General features: G+C 41.4%; 2 protein-coding genes across 2 annotated transcripts; both read left to right on the forward strand.

Moving 5' to 3' along the window:
* Positions 1-11,196, forward strand: BTBD1 (BTB domain containing 1; the record flags this gene model as incomplete). Its single annotated transcript, XM_079541029.1, has 8 exons — positions 1-410; positions 4,413-4,569; positions 5,151-5,256; positions 6,284-6,481; positions 6,750-6,942; positions 7,407-7,494; positions 10,051-10,197; positions 11,038-11,196. The coding sequence occupies 8 exons, from the start codon at positions 1-3 to the stop codon at positions 11,194-11,196; spliced, it is 1,458 nt and encodes a 485-aa protein (XP_079397155.1).
* An 850-nt stretch (positions 11,197-12,046) lies between these two features.
* Positions 12,047-15,109, forward strand: LOC306950748 (UPF0235 protein C15orf40 homolog; the record flags this gene model as incomplete). The annotated part of the gene is made up of 4 exons (XM_079541110.1): positions 12,047-12,209; positions 12,284-12,410; positions 12,957-13,084; positions 15,017-15,109. The coding sequence occupies exons 1-4, from the start codon at positions 12,081-12,083 to the stop codon at positions 15,107-15,109; spliced, it is 477 nt and encodes a 158-aa protein (XP_079397236.1). The 5' UTR covers positions 12,047-12,080.
* Between the last annotated feature and the right edge of the window lie 974 nt (positions 15,110-16,083).

Here is a 16,083-nt window from a genome sequence, read left to right on the forward strand (position 1 = left end):
ATGGCGGCCGCCGCCGGCGGTGCGCCCGTGGAGGCGCCTCCCGCCGCTACCGGTGCCTCCGCCGCCGCCACGAGCGGTGCCGCCGCCGCGGAGAGCGGCGCGGTGCTGCAGCGGGAGCCGCTGTACAACTGGCAGGCCACCAAGGGCTCGCTGCGGGAGCGCTTCGCCTTCCTCTTCTCCAACGAGCTGCTGAGCGACGTGCACTTCGTGGTGGGCAAGGGCGGCCCGCGGGGCGGCGGAGCCGGGGCAGCGCCTCCAGGCCCCGGCCAGCAGCGCATCCCCGCCCACCGCTTCGTGCTGGCGGCCGGCAGCGCCGTCTTCGACGCGATGTTTAACGGCGGCATGGCCACCACCTCGGCCGAGATCGAACTGCCCGACGTGGAGCCCGCCGCCTTCCTGGCGCTGCTCAGGTCAGCCCCGGAGCCGGGAGGTTCGGGTTGGCCGTCTGCGCTGCTCGGCCTCGGCCGGGAGCGCCGCGCATCCTGCCCGCGCTCCGGCCGCAGTCGGGACGAGGGCGCCGCGTCCTGCTGGCGGCCTGCGGGCTGCTGCCGCTCCCCGCGCTGCCTTCCGCGAGAGGAGCGGCCTCGTCGGGCTTTTCGATGATGTAATTGCGGCGCGGTGATGGGATTTAGTGACTCGGTAATCTCTGTTGTCGCTGCCCGACCGCCGAGCAGCGCCGGGATGGAACTGAAACTGTCGTGCTGAGCTTTTCATTTCATTTGATAGTTTGCTTTGAAAATGTACTCGTAGAATCCTAGAATATTCCAAGTCGGAAGGAACCCCTGAGAATCATCACATCCCACTCCTGGCTCCATGCAAGACCGCCACTCCTCTTACAGTGAGCTTTTTATTTTTCAGAGGCAGAGCAAATTGTATCGCTTTACCAAAGTAGTTGACATCCCTTTTAAAGTCAACACGTTTCAGATGTGGCTGGAGAGAGCACACTGCAGAATGCAGTTATCTGATCTGATGCACAAGTCACACAAGTGAGAGCAGGAGTGCAGTGATGAGGAAAAATGCAAAGCGGGTACTGATTTCTGATTTGACCACAGTAGGTTCTGTTACTTCTCGTGCCCGCAAACCTGTCTGCATTTTATTTTTACCCAGCATAGTGGTAAATAATTGTAGACACAGTTACTCGTAGTTTCTCTGTGCATCAGGCTTGTTGCTGAGGTGTGGTCATACAACTCATCTGCTCAACATTAGGATTTTTTTTTTGCTTGGCAAAACTTCTATGAAATGCGCTAAGCAGATTTCCGTAATTAACATTTAGAAAATAGCAATATTATTGCCTGGAAGGAAATTTGTAGTGTCTCTAAACTGTAATGGAAAGAAAATAGCTTTCTTTTTTTGTTTTGAGGTGAGAACAGTGAGAAGAAGAATCACACAGTGCTTTAGCAGTTAGGGAAACAAGGTTTGCAGCAACTGATTTTGCTTTAAGAAAACCCACAGAATGGTGACTGTTGCTTAATAGCAAACAAACTGTATTTTCTGCTTTCATAGCCAAGAGGGAGTGGCAAAATGTAAGGTGAGGGGTTGGTGCTGAGTAGTGGGAAGCTGTCTTCCAAGCAATAATGGTTTCAAAGGTTAGAAGTAAGTCACTGTGACGTGTGTGTGTGTGTGTAGATACATAAAAGCCACCAGCAGTGAGAAGTTGATATAATGAGAGATGCTTGTTTTGATTAAAAGCAGAAGCACAGTAGCAGGAGAGTTCTGAGTAAGGCTAAGAAGTAGAAGTGAGTGCAGAGTCGCTGTTAGAAGCAAACAAAAGCCACCTTGTGTTTGCAGAGCTGGTAATGGCCGGGGGACTTGTGTAAGTACGACTATACTTGTATCATGTCTAAACATCACCAGACTGATGGACTGCTAGAATGGCTGAGGTTTGGTGTTGTCTTTGGTATGGAATGCTTGGCAGCTTTTTAGTACGAACTTCAGTATTTTATAGAGTGCTCCTGCTCTGGACTGGAGCCTTGATACATATACACCAAGCTAACACTGGAGTAAATATAACACGTTTGTTAGAAAGATACTTGAGGAGATCTTCAACACAGACTGCTACTGGACTTCTGTGCCCCTATACGCTGTTTTTAATGTACACCAACTGTAAGACAGCCTGTTTTTTTCTCGCTGTTGGCCATTAAAGTAATGAAGTAATGCAAAAACTGTTGGAAATAATTTACCAGTGGCTAGAAACTGAAGAATTTTAACACCTGATAGTCACCAAGTGATTTTGACGACCCTTTCAATTTTTCTGTTGGATATATTTATTCACAATTTTATATTGGCTGCAGTTGCACCCTTTTTTTTACAGGAGAAGTGATGTTCAACCCCACTGAGCTGAGTGGAGGAAGAACAGCAGCATTAACACAAAGTCGTGCCAGTTCAGGCATGCCATGAATGGAAGCGTCAACAAAGAGATGGAGGTCTTGGCTCATGAGCAGGGAGGTTTTTTACAGGGAAGACACACCTAGAGTTCTTTTTTATGAGCAGATGAATGCATCGTGATTATCCATCCATATACTAAAAGGAACCAGGATTATACAATAAGCACAGTGCACTTTATTACCATACATAACAGTTCTTATAGCTACCTTTGGGCTTGGCAGATCTGTACTTGCAGAGGACTTTTGGCTGTGAAAATTACAGAGAAGTATTGGCATTGTCAAAAACTTGAAGTATTGAACTTGAAAGAGTGAAGACAAAAAAGTCCTGGGTATGTGACATTCTAAAAATCTTTGGGCAGTGCATAGTGTAAGTTTTCTTAGTTCAGAAGTCTGCACTGTCACATACTCTGTTCCCATCGGTTCTTATGCCAGTGTTGGTCCATGGCTAGAAAGAGATCGTGAGGTCAGTGTGATGGATTTGATGCTGTGTGACTTTCTGTTATCAGAACTTTAGCTACTGAAGTCCCATTAGTTTTGCTATTGACGCACTTCTGGTTAGGGAGTGTCTCCTTGGTGTGTCCAGGCATGCACAGCAGGAGGGAGATGGGAGCATAGAGCTTCACGCGTGTCTTCCATGGGATGACAGAACGTCCTGTGGCTAACAGAACTCACTTGAATGAAAAGCTTGTGTGCATATTCACTGTTACCACATTTAAATTCCTCTATTTTGGCTGTGTAGTTGTATTTTGTGTGTTGATTGGATGGGGCAAATGCCTGCGAAACAGGGAAAAGAAGCATTGGAAAAGAGCAGTTTGGAGCTGTACCCTAATTCTCAAGGAAGTGCAGAAAGTGAACCAATCCATACGTTGGCTGCATGTTGTACATACTTCAGGAATAAAATCAAAATTGTGTTGTAAAAACAATTTGGTGATCTAACTTTCTTTTCCCTTTGTTAGATATAATGCAGCTTTTTTGCAGTCCGTTTATTTTTGACTCACGTAGTTTTGACTCCAAGTTTCATAAAGCTATAAAAGGAAGATTAGGACTTCTTGAAGCAGGCTTTTAAAAATCTTAAAACCAAAATCTTGATGTGCTTTTCTGGTATTTAATAAAATGCACAGAACTGCATGCATGGATCAGCTTTAAATGTACTGTCTGAAACTGCTAGCAACACAATTCACCTTTAGTTAAACTCCTTTCTAAAAGCTTTAGTGTAAATTTGGTTTAAAGAATTAGATCTCCCCCTGCTGCAAACAAATGTGAGCCTGTTACAGGTTACTTCTGTTAAACACAAAGTGATTGTTATTGCATCAGAACCTATTTCTTCCATCTCAACTTATTGTTTACCATTTATTTTTAGGAAGTCTGAAAAGAAAATACAAAGAACTGTAAAGAAAAGACTTGCCCTTTGTTGTGCAATTCATGCATTCAAAAACGTGTCCTGGTTTATTATATTTAATCACCTGTGTTTGTTGGGAGCAGAACCGTGCACCATGGATAAATGTCTGTAAATCTGATGAAATATTGATAAGGTTATCTTCAATGTCATCTGCCATTGTAAGAAAGGTCATTTTTAAGAAATCGTCTCTTCCATACAGAGCCTCAAAACAAAGCTTATCTCACCTGGTCTCAAGTAACAGCTGTCAGTATAGAGGGGTTTGTGCCTGTTTTTATGGAAACTTTTATCCTTTGGTTTGCTCCTTTATGCAAAAATTTCAACAAATCGAGCGGCCTCAAACAGTGCAGAGAAGCCAAGGCTTTTCTTGTTGCTGCCTGCAGCAAGAATAGAAGAGTCAAGGTCATCTCTTAGAATTCTACTCCCATTTCCTTCTGAGCATTAGAGAATGGTGACTGACACAAGGCACACAATTATCACATCAGATGTTGACACTCTTTTCAAGAGTTGCAATGAAGCTAATGTGCATTTTCAGCAGATTGAGACAAGTAGTACAGCCATGGAGGGTTATGTGTTGATATGTGCACCTCAAGATGTGTTTTTATTATATATATTTGTATATTGATTTCTAGGTTTCTTTATTCAGATGAAGTTCAAATTGGTCCAGAAACAGTCATGACTACTCTTTACACTGCAAAGAAGTATGCAGTTCCAGCCCTGGAAGCACACTGTGTAGATTTTCTAACGAAGCACCTCCGAGCAGATAATGCCTTCATGCTCCTCACTCAGGTAGGTAAATTTAAGCTTATTTTGGTTTTCTATGAAAATTAGTGTTTGGGGGGAAGTGAGCATATAGTATTACTTCACAGTGGGTTTACCATCACATAATCTAATTTTTGTGTGAAAATAATTTTGTTGTTTTGTTGGCATTTTTACAGACTTTCTTGGCTTCTAGTGATACTAATGTAGAGGAAGAAAAGAATAAATAAAACCTTTTTTGTTGTTAATATATGATGTATTGGGATGCTTCAGATGGGTTCAGTTTATTAAGCTTATGTGAATATCTCAATTGGTTGTTTGTTTTTTTGTTAAGACAGTTTACTGTGACAGATTCAGTGTCTACTTCTTAAAATTATATGAAATGAAAAATACAAACATGAAGGAAAACCCAGATGGAGTGTATTTTCAATTATGTACTCCTCTTGGAATTTAAGTGCCCTGGAAGATAGAACCACAAGGTGTAGAGAAATCATGCTATTTTATTCTAGACCTATACTAGATGAAAAAAATACTTGCTTATTAGAATTAGTAGCTTATCAACAGGATGCTTGCAGCAGCAAATTAACTGAAGATGTACTTTACTTTCTTAGGCTCGTTTGTTTGATGAGCCTCAGCTTGCTAGTCTTTGTCTTGATACAATAGACAAAAGCACTATGGATGCAATAAGTGCAGAAGGATTTACTGATATTGATATAGGTAAGTTCCTTCTTGTGTCTTAAGCATTAAACTTCCCAAGGGAATCATGCTGTTGTGTTGCTACACTCTATTTCTCTTTTCAGGGTTGCACAAATCGGATGCAATGTATAGAATTTGTGTAAAAAATAAAAAAATAAAAATCTAAAATGGTTTGAAATTCTGCTTGTAATTCTTCTGGTTTCAATGTTTTTTCTTTTACAAAAAGTCAGCAGTGATAAATCAGTTTAGTTAAATTTGATTGTTACTGTGTCTATATAACATTTCACTTCAGTTCATCTAGATTATGTCTCAAACTCAGACTGAAGGAAGGCATTCCAGCTGCTTCAACATCTTGTAAAGTCGCTGTTAACTTGTGTTCAGTGGACTGATACCCAGACTGTGAATGTTGATCTCTACTCTTGATAAATCTCAAATCCAGCCTGCATTTCTGATATATATTTTATGACAGCAAACATGGCTTGCTCAAATTCAGGGCATATAAAAACTTCTGAAGACACCAGGTTCAGAATGCAAAACCAGCTTTTTAGATTCATCATCTATGATGAACTGAGAGGAAAACTTGAACAGACTAAATGTTGAATGGCCTATAGAATTATTATTTTTTTTTTGCTTAAATTGTTTATGAAATGCAGCAGTGAATAAGAAGTACAGGAGAAGCTGCTCCTGTAAAATGCATGCACCTTTCCTCCCACCCTGTGTTCCTCCTTCAAGCTTTGTGGGAGGCAAATGTGTCAATGTTTAAAATCCTTTTCATGCATGTTTAAACTGGCTTTATGTGCACCACTGCTTTGTGTGTCTGTAGTTGATGCAGACTGGCAGACAGGTACTTGGATGAGAACGTGGCAGTGCTGTCATAGGTGATTTGGTTTTTTTCCTAGTGTACATTAACATCATGTTAACACTTTACATGATTGCTGCCAGTTTTGATCTTGCCATAGCTTTGGAAATTCTGTATTAAGATTACTTAAAATATGTAGAACTTGTTTGGATGAATAGTGACGTACATCTGTTAACATTTTTTCTTTAGACACATTGTGTGCAGTTCTAGAAAGAGATACCCTTAGTATTCGAGAAAGTAGACTCTTTGGAGCTGTTGTTCGTTGGGCAGAGGCTGAATGTCAAAGACAACAACTGCCTGTGACATTTGGAAACAAACAGAAGGTCCTTGGAAGAGCTCTGTCCTTAATCCGTTTTCCATTAATGACTATTGAAGAGTTTGCAGCAGGTAAGTTTTGGGATTCTTTGTCTTACTGTTAGACCATAGCTCTGCACTGCTGGTCTGAGTGTTGAGTTGCTTAACGCTCTATTGTGTTCTTAACACCTTACTAATAAGCATTGTGATGCAATCTTAAGGAAAGCAAAACATCTTGTATATAATATACCCTGGCTACTGGAAAATATTAGCATCATCCTTGGTTTGCAGATAAATGTGGTTTGAATACAACAGTTGGAGTAGTTCTTAGAATTACCTTAGAAGTTTTTTCTTTTTGCAGGCCCTGCTCAGTCAGGAATCTTGTCAGATCGGGAAGTAGTAAATCTTTTTCTACATTTTACTGTCAATCCTAAGCCAAAAGTAGATTATATAGACCGACCAAGATGTTGCCTCAGAGGAAAAGAATGCAGCATTAACAGGTTTCAACAAGTGGAGAGTCGCTGGGGCTACAGTGGAACAAGTGATCGCATCAGGTATGGCTTTGGAAACTATTTGAAGGAGAGACAGAAGTGTGGGAAGAAAGGCAGGGTATTACTCAACTTCTGCTTTTTGGCAGAAGATATAGTAACAAACATGTATCAGAGAACCAAGTTCAAAAGTCTGGAGTCCTGGAGTGTTTGCTGCATATCCAGTTTTGAAATACTAAGTCTTGATCTGTTTTTATTCCAGTAATTAAAAAAAAAAAAAATCAGGTTATTAATTTTTTTTTTTAAAGCCCAGTGGCAAAATGTCACCTTATAAAGCTGATACCTTAATAAGGTGGGGCTTTTCTTTACTATTGATATTTAAATGCAGAACACTATTGAAAATATGAATGCAGTGCTGTTTCTGGGTTAGCTTTCTACACTACAATGCGAGTCTTTCTTGCTTGTCTGGGAACAAGTTAACAGACCCATCACAGTTGCCTGGATTCCTTTATTGGCTTCTGTTTTACTAGGTTCACAGTTAACAGAAGAATTTCCATAGTGGGATTTGGATTATATGGATCTATTCATGGACCCACAGACTACCAAGTTAATATACAGGTACAGTGTATTCTATATACGCTTATTTAAGCAGAAACTATGCTTAATACAAAAGGTTTGGAGTATATTTGGATAGAGTAGGAGCAGTCTGATAGGTCAGGAGTCTAACCTGTTTTATCCCCAGCAGTCATAACTGGATGACCAGGGAAACGTAAGAGCAGTATAAAACTTACCTTCCTTTTCAGTCTATTCTTCAGTCATTTTCAGAATAGGTATTTCTTGGGGCCGTTTGGTAACTCCCAGTGAATTGTGCTGCAGAATACTCCTATGGTCTAACCTCAAATTCCTGCAAGTTGTCTGTAACTGAATTTCACAGCTTTACAATCGGTTCAGTTGTGCATTAAGTCTGTCCTCTTAATAATGTTTCTAGTAATTCAGGAAAGAATTTTGCATTTGTCATTAGCAGCTGTCAGAAATCATTGACATATGTAATGACTGCCAAAAAAGTCTGCTAAAAAAGCCCACTGTGTCATCATGAAGGTACTAGAAAAAAAATAAGATGGCACTGTGTTACTTCATGAAAGCAGGGCATGCTCGCATCTTGGGTCCTGTGGGAAGTATTGGTCTCTCACTGTAAAGTGCAGAAGGTAGTAAAAAGAAGAATGACAATTATTCATAAGCTACTGCTTTATGAAAGTGCGACCAGAAATGCTAGGACACCTTGCATTTGTAGGGGAGGAAGGTAATGAGCAGATGGGAGCAATACTTGTGAGAGCAGTGGGTAAAGTATCCTTCTTTTGGATCTGATTGTTTTTGAACGTGTTCATTCACCTATGGCAGACTCCTGAGAAGATTGTAGAAGAGAGATGTGCACTAAATCTTCCCTAATGAGATAGTTCTGGATGGTGGGGGAATGGAGCTCAGACTCTTATTTTAGCTTCTTTTGAGCCAGCTTCCTTATTTTCCTTTTTGAAGTTCAGCACAGCTGTGGTAGATTTGATTTTGTTGTTCGTGTAGGAATGTTGACTCTGAGTATATTATGGACACTGTTACATAGTGTTTCCATTATGAAATTTTAAATCTGATCCTGCTAATCACTCAGTACCAAATGAAGGGTTGTGTTTCTTCCTACTGAGCAAGTGGTGAGCAAGCTCATGAAACGATCAGTGATAGTATCTAAAAATGTCCCCCCTGCTTCGTGTCCTGGTGTGACACTTGCCCAGTCTGAGAGGTTAGTTGAAGACGCCACTAAAACTGTATTTCCTGCTCCTGTAGCCTGTCTGATCTCTCTTAGGACATTGTGCTGAGTATTGCCTGCTAGTAATGTTGATCCACCACTGTATCCTCCCCTTTAAAGTATGGAATTTCAATCCATTTGAATTCTCTTACTGAGTTTAGCTTTGGTTTGATTCTAAGCTTTCTAACAAAGTTTTAACTTTCTGCAGCTGCTCTGTTACTCTGTGCTGTGCGTGTCAAAGCCTGGCATTACAACACTGCATTGATTTACTGGGTGTGTGGAAAAATTTGTGAAAGAACCTGTGACTTCAGTTAGGAACAGACACTCCCCATCTTATTTGTCCCCACCTTATTTGATAGACATCTAGCATTTGCTGGTAATTCTGTTTCAGTTTATTTCTTCACGTTGTATTTAAAGGGCAGTTTGTCTTCTGCTTCCTGTTTGATGCTTACTGCTCTGTTTTGTACTCAAGGACAGGAATTCTGTGCTGCCTACCAGGTTAAATCACACCAGTCTGTTATGTTAAAGGAATATTACTTCAATATTAGAATTGTTAGTATTTCTTTTGATTGCGGATGGAAAAAAAGACCATGAAACCCTGTTTCAGGGAGCATACCTTGCCTGAAAGGACTTCATGGTTGTTGTTGTTGATGGTTTTTAGTGGAATAGTCATTAGAAATGTGCATGTTACTATAAAGCTCTGATATCCTACTTCTCCAAGAAATGTTCAGCAGTGTGGATTAGAAATGGAATGAGAAGTGTGATATCTGCTGTTTGTGGTGTCCTGGCTAGTGACTCCTGTTTGCCAATGAAACTGAAGGCAAAGGAAATATGAGATGTGAACATAAAGACATAAACAGTGTAAAGCATGGAAGAACAAGTTCCTGCTTTATTCTAAGAACACGTCATTGACTGTTCATCTGTAAAATCTTGTTTACTGAATGAGCCACAGCCAGTGAAACATTTAGGTCCAGCCTCATGCGCTTCTCTCATGCGGGCTGTGTAGGTGTGCAAAGATCAGCAAATCTAAGTTACAGGATCACGTGTAGATTATTAAGGTCAAATGCGAAAGGTTTAAGAGCTGTTTATCTCCTGTCAGACAAAGCCTTTAACCTGGTTGGTGTGGCACTGTGGGCTAGATTGGGCATACAGAATGGACAGCCTGTGTAAAACTCAGAATCTGTGGCTCAGCACAAGGCCGGGTCAGCCCTCACAGTACTACTGTTACGAAATTAAAGCTACCTTTTAATCTGAGGTGCACTATTGTTGTAATTAAACTGGATGGAATAGTCATTTCTTGTAGTGTTCCAGTGTGCATACAGTGAGAGCCTTTTGCAAGTTTGTAAATCTAAAAGCACAGTTCTCATGTTTTTCTGCAGATAATTGATTATGAGAAGAATCAAACTCTAGGACAAAACGATACTGGATTTAGCTGTGATGGAACTGCCAATACATTCAGAGTTATGTTTAAAGAACCTATAGAGATTTTGCCAACAGTTTGCTACACAGCCTGTGCAACATTAAAAGTAAGAATGCTTAACAGTGTAAAGTAAAACATTATTGTGATGCAAAGGTTTATCTTTTATCTGTTTCGTGATGGGAATGTGTCATCTTGGGGTCTTATTCTTGGTGTTGTGTGGAAAGGAGGCAGTAGCTAAACTGTGTGGTAACTTTTAAAGCTGCTTTCTCTTTGTTCTGTGCACAGAATTTATAACTGGATCCTGTGTGACTTCCCACTTACAGGAGTTAAAACAAATCCTAATGGAAGTCACTGTGGATCTGTGTGGGCAAATGCACTATTGGGAATATTTAATCTGGCAGCTGTCTTTATCAAAACTTGTTTGATTTCTTTTGTTAAGGACCAGTTGTAATAAAAAAGACTGAGAGCTTTCTTTTCTTTCTTTTATATGCCAATGCTAAAATAGAGGAAAATAATGATTTGTCCTAGGAAAATTGACTCATTCAATGTTTTCTGTAAAAATTTTTTATAAATAAAATTATTTTAAAGATAATTCCCTGCTCAGAAATCAAAGTCAAGTGGATTGAAAAAAAAAAAGTGCTGCATCTGAAGTGGGAGAATAAATGAGAATATAGACAACTTGTATGACAAGGAGAAGTATGAGAAAATGTTTATTCATTATTAGTGGGATAAAACCAAGTGGTTTAGATCTACTGTCAGAGAAACCTTTTTTATTTAGACTTAAAGAATCTGTTTCTGTTATTTGTAACTTATTATGCAACTTCTGTTATGTGGATACAAACATTTTTACTGTTAAAATGATTTAAGTCAGTGGTGTTTAAGCTTCAATATTGTATGGGTCGTGCTTGCATTTCCATTCTGCTGCTAATCTCTTGCTGTTTTTCAGGGTCCTGATTCCCACTATGGAACAAAAGGATTGAAGAAAGTAATCCACGAATCTCCTACTGCTAGCAAAACATGCTTTGTGTTTTATAGTTCGCCGGGTAACAATAATGGTACATCGATAGAAGATGGACAGATCCCAGAAATAATATTTTATACATAATTTCATACGATCATCTACATGTCAGCATATCAGTGGACTTTCAGGGTCACCCCTAGTGAGCTAGGCAGTGCTGTGAAATGACCTGGATGTGTAAAAGCGGAACTGACTTGTTTGAGAGGTACCAGGAAAGCGATTTTATCTGCGTCGTGGTTGGTGGAACCTAATTTAACTTTTCCTTTTAACAAAGTGTGCAGTAAGTACTCTGTATACTGAAGATTGTTTTGAATGGTATGTTGTGATTTAATGGCTTTGTATTTTGAACCCTTTGTTTCTCATACAGTTGAATTCATTTCTTGAACTGGAAAATACGTACTGGTTATGAATTTCATCTGTACCTTTTCCTCAACTCATCTAACAAAGACAGTGCCTCTGCTACTGTACTCCCAGCTTGCACTTCTCTGTAAAATAACCTTGGAATGACCCTGTGGACATGAATTACTGCTATTTTTTTTTTTCCAAGTACATCAGCAAAGCTGGATTCATATTGCTATCAGTGGTGAGTTGTTGAATGAGTCCTGGAGCGTTGATGGACTTAGCACTCCAGGCAGTACCTGCAGCTGCAGTGAAGAAATGCTATAGCAAATCCTGCAAGGAATGGGTCTTTCCAGAATCTCTTTTAATTAAGAAGGGCTGTTTTGGAACATAGAGCTGGTTATGGAAATAGCCACTGTATATACATATGTGCCTATAAGAAAATGTACAATGTGAAAATGGGAATACAAGCCTTGTTATGATATTATTTTGACTGGGTAATAATCTAATACTAAAGAATTATTATCAGCTGTGGCCTATTTGCGTGCAACTTGCTCTGCGGTCATCTGCTGCAGGCCATGGAAGCCATCGCTTCCGGTCGGGTTTCTCCGCGCCGGGCGGCCGTGCCGCGCATGCGCAGCAGAGGGGCGGGGCTAACGCCGTTCCCGGAAGGGCCGCGCCGAGCCATGCCGGCCCTCGCCGGCTTCCGTCAGCGGCTGGCGGCACCGCTACGGGCCCGCGGCGGGGCCATGCCCCGGAAGGTGCGGGCGGGACGGCCGGGACCGGCGCCCAGCGCTTCGCGCCGGTCGTCCCGACTCCCGTTTCTCTCTTTCAGGGAAAAGCGGCCGGGAAGGAGCCCGCCGAGCCCGGCGCCGCCGCGGGGCCGGTGTTGGCAGCGGGCGACGGCGGCGTCAGGGTGTCGGTGCGCGCCAAGCCCGGCTCCCGCTGCAGCGCCGTGACAGGTGGGCGCCGCCGGGCCGGGAGCGCGGAGCGGGACACGCGGCGCCGCGTGATGCGCGTCGGGGCCGGACGGCGCTGTGCGGAACTGCGGAGCGCGTGGCCGGGCGGAGCCGCGCTCTCGACTTGCGTTCGGATGACGAGCGGCTCTCTTTCGCTCTCCTGCACGTAACGCCGTCCGCACAGCCGGCTGCTCGCGCGCGGACCGGAGCCGCGTTTCGCACAGGTGCGCAGCGCCCGCGCTGCCGGTGGCTGCGGGTCTTGGTGGCGTAAGGCGGCGCTGCGCCCGCAGCACAACGGGGAGCCTCAGCGCTGCGCCCGGTGGCTGCGGTGCCGGAACCGGTTACGCGCGGCTGTCCGACGCTGTGCTTTGTACTGGAAGCATAGCGTTCTGCGCTGCCAACAGCTTTAAGGGCTTTAAAGACGCAGAGTCGCCCGCAGATGTGGGAGTTAGTCGGGTCTTAAATTAAGATGCTTTTGAAAGCATAAACATCCATTTCTAGGGAATGATAGTTAGGCACTCTGAACGCTTGTTCCGTTCCCCGTTGTAGATGTGACAGCCGAGGCGGTAGGTGTGGCTATTGCTGCACCGCCTTCAGAAGGGGAGGCGAACGCAGAGCTGTGCCGCTACCTTTCCAAGGTGCTACAAGTGAAGAAGAGTGACGTTATTTTAGAGAAGGTACTTTTTTTTTTTTTTTCTTGCTTTTTTGCTTTTTTTTCCCTTTCAGTCTTATTCTGTTGCGCTGTAAATTCGAGGCTCTGGGATATTATTCATCGAGTACAGCAAGCTCAGTCCAAAAGGCACTTGAAAAGCTTTCAATTGACTTAACAGGGTGATTCGCTAAGGAAAGAAAATTGGGATAAGAAGAACCACAGCTGATCTTGAAATCTTTAATCAAAATAGTTCTAATTATGTGTTTTCAAAAATGTATTTGGACGTGCCTTCTGTGGCTCTTAAAGAGCCTTTTGTTTCCATTTCAAATTCAGCTCACGTAATTTGTGCTTTGCAGAAAAGGTGCATTTTAGGGAAAAAAAATTGCATTCATTTTTTGAAGGCACTTCTGTATTTTCTGACAAGTACCTGTGGCACACAAGTAGGGTGTATGGAAACATCACCGTTACGGCTGGGCCTTAGGAGTTTCTTCACATGAGCTGTGTTGTGTGTTGACATGTGTTGACTTTGTTAGGTGGAAACTGTTTTATTCATCATGCTGAATAAATAATTTCACTTTGTGAAGGTGAGGACTCAATGAAAAATGGTGCCTCTTATTTTTCTATATTTAATGCACTAGTTGGAGAAGTCTTTTAAAAGATGGTCAGGGCAATGTGATCAATGAACTGAGCCCTGCTTTGGGGAAAGGTAGAGGTGCTGAGGTTTGATTCTTTTTTTCCTGACTCCTGGGTAAATTCTTTAATTCTGTCAACATTTTACAAATTACAGTTTTCCTGCCTTGAAGAATTGTTCAGATTTAATTAATAAATATAAATGCTAAGCAGAGCTAAGGATAAAAGGGACCAACATTTTCTGACCTTCTTAACTCAGTCCTCCAGTGTCCACATAAGTACAAGCTCGTGTTTGTTTTCCTCAGACCACTGTTTATTCTTGGTGGAGCATTGTGTCAAAGTTTGTACTTTATTTGTGTCTTTGCATTCTGATCTGCTAGGTGCACACACTGAGTGGTTTTTGTACTGGTTGCTCTCTGCTGTGTGCTACTTGCTTCGTGATAACACTGACAAAACAATCCAGTGTGGCGTGGTTTGGTATAATACCAGGCTTACCACGTTTCTATCCAAAAGGCTTGATTTTCATTATCAACTGTCCAGGCTGCTTCAAAGGACTATTTTTCATTTTTAAATTCTTGCCTTATTTCCACATGGCAGGGTTAAGACATTTTTCCCCTTCAGGATGTTCCAAATGGATCTTCCAAACTTTTTATTATTCATAGATCAAAATGTAGCACATTTGTTTCTCTTGTTTTTACTGAATCCTGGCAAATGTGTAGCTTCAGGCAAAATGAAACGAAGTTGCATGTTTACCAGTTCTGATGTAAAACAGCAATTTTGTCAGTAATATAAAAACATGTCAATGATACTTAAAATAACTGCTATTTGAATCCAAATATCTTATATGCTATATACAGTGCAGTTTGTTGTCATTTAGTGGATATTATCAAGTGGAGAGTTCAGCTTAAGAGTAACTAATACTCTATTGGAGGCAGTGCTGAAAGATCCGAAAGTCCACATCTACCAAAAGTTTGTGGTAACTCTGTAAAACCTCAAAGAAGATACAGTTGGAATTTTGCTTCTAGCTAATACAGTAGAATAATGGAAACTTACTTTTTGTTCTAGCCTATAAGAAAGGCATTATTTCAGGGCATGCTCTGGGAGCTGTAGCTGTTTTTAAAAGGAGAATAGATAAGACATCGCTTTCGATCTTTAAAATAACAAGAAAGGATGATGATGAACCAATTCTGAAGCCTGTTAATTCTGCGTAGATACTTAAAATAATTCTCAGTGAGTAGCTATGTGATATACTGGCATCACAGCTTCTTTGAAATGCATGTTTGGTGGTGATTCTCTGCAAGATGACTTTTGTGTGTTTCTAATGCAGGGTGGTAAATCACGTGATAAAATGGTGAAGATTTTGGTATCGCTGACACCAGATGAAGTATTAGAAAAACTGAAAAAAGAAGCTTCCACTTGACCTAAAACAAGAGTGGAAAATGGAACAATGTTATGCGTCTTGGTGAACAGAATGATGGTTTTTTCTTATGTAAATTGGTCCTTCTGGGAATTTGGATACTGACTGGGAAAAGATATGCTCCTCTGCTCCTTCTTTCTTTGTTACTGGCACTGCTGTGTAGCTGAACTGTTCATGTAGGTTTGGTAGGAAAAATGGTGTTTACAGAAGCTCTGTGTCTGCTTCTGTCAGTAACACTTGTCCTCTTCCCTGCTCTCTCAGGGTTTCTGAATGCAGCAAAATTTGGTTCATAAAGCAGAAGGCTTGGAGTGATGGGCTTCAAAGGCATCAGTACAATGTGAAGCACGAAACAGTCTGGGTGGTACAGACCCTTGAAGTGTTCTCTTTAATATCTGGTGGCAGGTGTTGGGTGCAGTTCCACCCTAAATATGTATATCTAAAATTAATGTATTTAAAGCTAATGTATATACTGTGGTTGGTCATCACACAGGCAAGCTAAAACCAGAATTACTAGTCTGTAATTAGTTACTTGAAAAGCAGAGCTATAATTGTGGTAGCTCTACAAAACGTATCTCAAATGAAATGACTTTTTAATAAAAGAGCAAAAAAATATTACCAAACTTTGTTTTGCATTTGTATTTTTAACAAAAACATTATTTCCCAGGTGTTAGGTACTAGAACATTACTTTAAACAGAACTATTATGCATTTTTTCTCCAGTTAAAAAATGAGCATCGTCCTACCCTTTAGCAAAACTAGTGGAGCCATGGGTAGAACAGAACAAGAGATCTGAAACACAATGGACAACTGTAGCCCAGTCTTAAGGGTAATGAGAAAACTGAACTTTTCTTCTTAACGTGGTTCAGCTGTCAGAGTAAGAATTCAATGTACGAGATAACACATGCATCTGGTAGGAATTTGCTTTTTCATCTGAGTCACCACTGATGTCTGAAATTGTTTTATCTTTACTACAATTGC

The sequence above is a fragment of the Tetrao urogallus genome (genome assembly GCF_951394365.1).
Source record: "Tetrao urogallus genome assembly, chromosome: 11".
NCBI classification, from domain to species: Eukaryota; Metazoa; Chordata; class Aves; order Galliformes; family Phasianidae; genus Tetrao; species Tetrao urogallus.